Source organism: Mesoplodon mirus, assembly GCF_964341445.2.
Source record: "Mesoplodon mirus genome assembly, contig: SUPER_3_unloc_19, whole genome shotgun sequence".
NCBI lineage: Eukaryota > Metazoa > Chordata > Mammalia > Artiodactyla > Ziphiidae > Mesoplodon > Mesoplodon mirus.
Window position 1 is genome coordinate 685903 of NW_028295568.1, and position 5467 is coordinate 691369.

The 5467-nt window shown below is 53.4% G+C and overlaps 1 protein-coding gene across 1 annotated transcript; it reads right to left on the reverse strand.

The window, feature by feature from the left end:
• Positions 1-3474: 3474 nt before the first annotated feature.
• Positions 3475-5263, reverse strand: LOC309801655 (Golgi-associated RAB2 interactor protein 4-like; the record flags this gene model as incomplete). The annotated part of the gene is made up of 2 exons (XM_082646736.1): positions 3475-3481; positions 4536-5263. The coding sequence occupies 2 exons, from the start codon at positions 5261-5263 to the stop codon at positions 3475-3477; spliced, it is 735 nt and encodes a 244-aa protein (XP_082502862.1).
• Positions 5264-5467: the final 204 nt, after the last annotated feature.

Sequence of the window (5467 nt, forward strand, 5' to 3'; positions counted from 1 at the left end):
TGGTGAACTTCCGTCCTAGTGAGAGAAGTAACCACTTTGTCAGCCTAAACCCCTGGCACAGCCTATTTATCCTCTGATGCCCTTTGTGACCTATCAGTGTCACAAAGCCCTTTGTGACCTATCACTGTCACAGAGCCCTTTGCCTCATCCCCCAGCTGCCCCCTCAGGGCAGGGCCCCCATCCTCTCCCAAACACCCCATTGCCCCCACGGAGGACAGGCCCATCCTGCCAGGGACTCAGGTGCGTTACCAAAATAAAAATGTCTTCAAGTGGGAAAGTTTTGTGGGGGTCCATTTTCTTTTCCTCCCCCAAATTCAGCTACTGGATGAAATCTATAGCAATGTAAGACGATGGGATCAATTTGAACCATTTAAGCTTATGGTTTAATTGTATCGAATAGGGCAGAGTTGGCAGTGGCGGTCCTTAGTCTGTCCTTTCATAAAATCTCAGTAAACGTGGACGATGGTGAGTGCCAGTTCCCCTGTGAAGCCTTCCCTAACCCAGAACTCCTTCCCATGCCCCAGACCCCCTCCTCTGAATAGATCCAGTCCCCAAACACACGTCTCTCATTGTATTTGTCACTCAGAGTTGTGATCATGACTCGCGCTGTCCTGTCTCCTCCACCATCTGTGTACCTCTGTGCGGGACCGGGGTGGCACACTGTCTGAAAGTTGTTGCACCGAGGTAGCTCCCTCTCTGCACCATCACCTGCCACCTTGAGCAAGTCCTTCAAATGCTCTGAACTTCCGCTTGCTTATCCGCAAAGTGGAAAGACGTGAGAATCGAAAGGGGGCACACACATTCAAGAACTTTATAAACAGCTAAGGGCTATGCACGTGTTGTTTTTCCCGTAAATTTATTTTATTATTTATTTTTGGCTTCTCTTGTTGGGGAGCACGGGCTCTAGGCGTGCGGGCTTCTGTAGTTGTGGCTCGCGGGCTCTAGAGCACAGGCTCAGTAGTTGTGGCGCACGGGCTTAGTTGCTCCGTGGCGTGTGGGATCTTCCTGGACCAGGGCTCGAACCCGGGTCCCCTGCGTCGGCAGGCGGATTCTTAACCACTGCGCCACCAGGGAAGTCCCTGTGCACGTGTTTTTAATGCATTTTCTTCCTTCAGACTAGTGTTTCCCTGCACTTGCCTGTGTGGAAATCATCAGATCAAAGGAGAGTGATGTGATCTTTTTGTAATTTCTCCTCCTTGGGTCCAAGGAAAAGCTGGTGGAGAGTAAAGCATTAATTGCGGCTCCCTGCAGCTCCTAGTCTTCTGGGAAACTCTGGGTTAATTCTGGGGTCAGGAACCTTGTTTGGCCAGGGGAAACAGTGCATATGTGTAGGTCTTGGGCTGGCTCCCTTTCTCATCAGTGCTCCCCACCAAGTGCCCACCATTCCGTCCACCAACAGAAGAGACCTCTCCCCAGCCTCCCGTGATGAGGTCTGTGGAAGTCACAAACTGGAGGTCCAATCAACAAGGATGCTCTGACCGAACAAATACTCTCCCTCATGTGAGGTTTAAGGATTTGGTTTTGGAGCCCCAGAAGAAAAAAGTTCCTGCAGATTTGGTGTGGAGAAACCCTTGTGAGCAGGGCATTCAAAAGTTGAATTAGTGGCTGGAGGAGGACTGGATGCTGGACGTTCCAGGAGTGAACGCTGGAATTCCAGGTGGGAGCCTGTTTCTGGCCGCAGCCCGGGTCATGCCAGAGGCTAGAGGTAGAAGCCTGGGAGCCAGACACAGCTCAAGGGTGGACTGGATGCTCTCGAGATAAGGCCAGCTAAGAGCTGTGAGCTCACTGAAGTTCGAAAACCGGCTCACGGCCCCCACCCCTCCCTCCCCTCAATCTAGTAAAATTGATGCTCATCTCTGTAGTTTTGGAACATGATGGTAAGAATGGTGGTGCCGCGGGTTCTTGTGCTGGTCCTACCTAGCTCAGGCTTGTTTGCTTGCTTCCTTCGCATACTACACACAGGGCTTTGCATAGAGAAGTGGGCTGGTGGATCACTGTTCTGCAAAGATCCCATTGTGCGACTGCAGCAGGTTACCTTCTCTGAGCCTCAGTGTTCTCATCTGTAAAATAGGCATATCGTTCCTTCTTTTCCTAATAACCAAACAAGTGTTCTTGTACTTTACCTTAAATAAATGTCCTTTAAAGATGCCAAGCCTTTCTGACATCATTTTTGTGCATAAATACAAGTGATTAAAAGAGAAAGGCATTGGCCAATAACTTCATCACAACTGCCACGGTGATTGTAGGACCATCCTGATTTCAGAGTTAGTAAAATGTGAAAACTACAACACCTGTGTACCTACCATCTTGCTTCAGAGACAGAACAATTCCCAGCAGCACTAACAGCCTTGTGTCAACCTCCTTGACTTAGGCTTTCCACCCTAGAGAAAACAGTCCTCCATTTTGTGTTTACTCTTCCTTCAGGTTTAGTTACCTTTTTTTTAAACATGGACACTATGCAATCCGTTGTTTGAGCTTGTTTCAGAATGGTTCCATGAGTGGAACTGTATCCCATTCTTTTGATGTTTTTAAAAACCATGAGCAGTTGATCTATGCTAATGTGTGTAGCTCATTTATTTTTCACTATTGAATATTCCAATCTCATCCTATCCTGCTGTATGAATTCTGCTGATGGAAATTTGGGCTGTTGCCCGTGTTGTACTGTTAAGTTATTTTTGCTCTAAACATTCTCAGAGTTGTTTCTTAGACCATGTGTGTTTCTCCAGGGTATATACCTGGTCAGGGAACGGCTAAGTCTAGATGAGAGTGCTTGCTGTTCTGATTGCTACCTAATACTGCCGCCCTTATTTCTGTCCACTGAATAGCCCGAGGGGACATGAGTCCTGTTCTGGCTCTGTTTACAGACTTTCAGGGGGAATAAGCGTTTATAAAAAGAATGGGGGGGGGATTCCCTGCTGGTGCAGTGGTTGAGAGTCCACCTGAGGATGCAGGGAACATGAGTTCGTGACCCGGTCCTGGAAGATCCCACAGGCCGCGGAGCGGCTGGGCCCGTGTGCCATGGCCGCTGGGCCTACGCGTCCGGAGCCTGTGCTCCGTGACGGGAGAGGCCATAACAGTGAGTGGGCCGCATACCGCAAAAAAAAAAAAAAAAAAAACATAGAATAGCGGGATAGTGAAGGAGAGCTTCCCAGACCATAGTCTGACTTTGAGCCATGGCCCTGGGGGGCAAAGCCAGAAAGGAGTGGAAGCCAGATGGAGCAGCGCTCTTGGCGCTGAGCATGCGTGTGAGGTGGAGCTGCCCTTGCCTGGACACTGGGTCTCAGACTGTGGCACAGCTGACATCACAGAATCCACTGTGAGGCTACGGCTGGGCTTCGGGACCTAGAAATTCAGACAAAACACTGCATGCGTTCTCAGACTGTATGTTTTTTTATTTAAATTGCAGTAAGCAAGCTGAAATGGGCTCTCCCGGGTTATTTCCCAATGCCCTGGTCCGCTTTGCAGCTCCCAGCTCTAGGTCCTAATGATGGGGTTCAACGGTCACTGGCTCCATGGTCTCAGATGTTACACCGGTGATTTCCAGGCCCTGGCCACTCTCTGCTGTCTCTGTCATGGCCTCCACTCGGGTCCCTTCCACTGGCTCCGCCAGGATGCTCCCATGTTTATTTCGTGATGAGGCCACTGTCTTTTTTGTAAGTCTGGCTCTCACATTCCTGAAGAAAGAGCTGATCCTGCTGAGTATGTTGGTGGTGGGACCTGAACGCGCTGGAGATAAGCTCCTGCCCGATTTGTGCGAGGTCTTGGACTCACTGGTGATAGGAGCACGGCTGATGCCTTTGGCACAGTGCCCTGCTCGCTGCCCCCCGGGCTGCCGTGGCCTTTGGCCTTTTGGTCCACTCTAGTGTCTCTGTGACCGCCTGAGCACGGGCCAGCTGCTTTGGGGATTGTCTTGCTCCCCGCTGCCTTGTGGTGGCTTTCCACGGAACTGCAGAGCTTGGGGCTCGTCAGAGCTCTGTCCTCTCCCCAGTGCTCCCTCCTCTCCCTTTCTTCCCTTGCGGGCCTGGGACACTCTCTGTGAGCTGCCATCCTGTTCGCTCACTTTGCCTTCCTGTGGCAAGCTTGAGACGAGGGTCCCCTCATCGTCCTTGTCGGCTCTTGCTTTGACAGTCTTGCTGGTAGGTTCTGCTCCGACCACAGTCATGCCGGCCCCTGGGGAGAGGCTGATGGACGTGCTGGAAGCATACTCTGAATTGTTCTCAGCACCTGCCAAGGCCGTTTTCCCGCTCCTCAGGGATGTTGTGGCAGTGTCCCCAGTGGCTATGTTGGTTTTGCTTCCTCCGGGCCCGTCGCTGGCTGTGGCTGCTATGGCCGTGCTCCGCTCTTCAGCGGCAGGAGACTTGATCACTGCCGTGCTCAAAGCACCCGCTGCGGTTCCTCCTGCCACCCCTGCTGTCGCCACCTTTCTCGTTGACTGCGATGCTGACGCTTTGTCGAGCCCTGTAGTAGGTTTTGCTTTCGCAGTGGCCACATCGGGCATGGTATCGGGCTTGTGGGAGTCCAGTTGGATTCCGTGCCCCCCAGCAAAAGATGCAGGCGTGGCCCCGGCCACCTCAGGGCACGTGTGCAAGCTGCTGACGCTCACCTGGTCCTGATGCCCCTTTCCTTGGAAATCCTCCACGGCCAGGCTCCTCCCGTCCTGCTCCTCCTCGAACACAGGCATGCAGGGCATGTCCCAGACGGGAACGGCATAGGTGTTGCTTTCACTGTCCACTGGTGGTCGCAGGAGGTAAATCAGCTGTTCCCACTCGGCGAAGAGGTCTTCCCGCGCGTCCAGTGGGGGACACAGCTGCAGGTAGAAGCAGCGGCCAGTGGCAAGCTTCACGCGCAGCTGTTGTTTCTCACGATTGTGAGTGGAGATCCTCACGAACTCCAAGGGAAGGAGCCTGGTGAGCTCTAAGGTCTTTGCAGCCTTGTGGCTCTTGCCCTTGGTGGCCTGGCTGCGCTCGGTGTGCTTTTCACAGCCGGTGGCCCGTTGGGCCAGCAGCATGATGTCTGGGAGCGGGAGGACGGGGCTGGTGGATGTGATGCCCATGGTCACCAGGCCGCCCCAGTTGTGCACGTCAATCGCTTCTCCCCTCTTTGTGACCTGGATGAAGTCGCTCTCGAATATCGGCGCATACTTGAAATGGTCGTATTCGCCCTTGTGCAGTTGCTGCTGCAGCTTCCCCGTGGTGGTGTTGAACAGGTCCACCCAGGTGCTGCTCCGGGCCGTGTGATACGGGAGCAGAGAGTCCCCACTCATGGCTGTCTTTGATCACGACAGGCAGCGTGGTTAATGCGGCTCCCTGGCTCTTCCCTCCCTCGGCCTCACTGGCAGAAGAGCGAGCTGCGATGCTCCTGCCTCACACACGCGGCCCTGTGGAAGGTCCTCCAAGCCCGCCCCACAGGCCCCCACGTTTGCCTCCGGGTCTCCCAGAGGCAGGGGTGTGGGTAGGGGCACAGATGA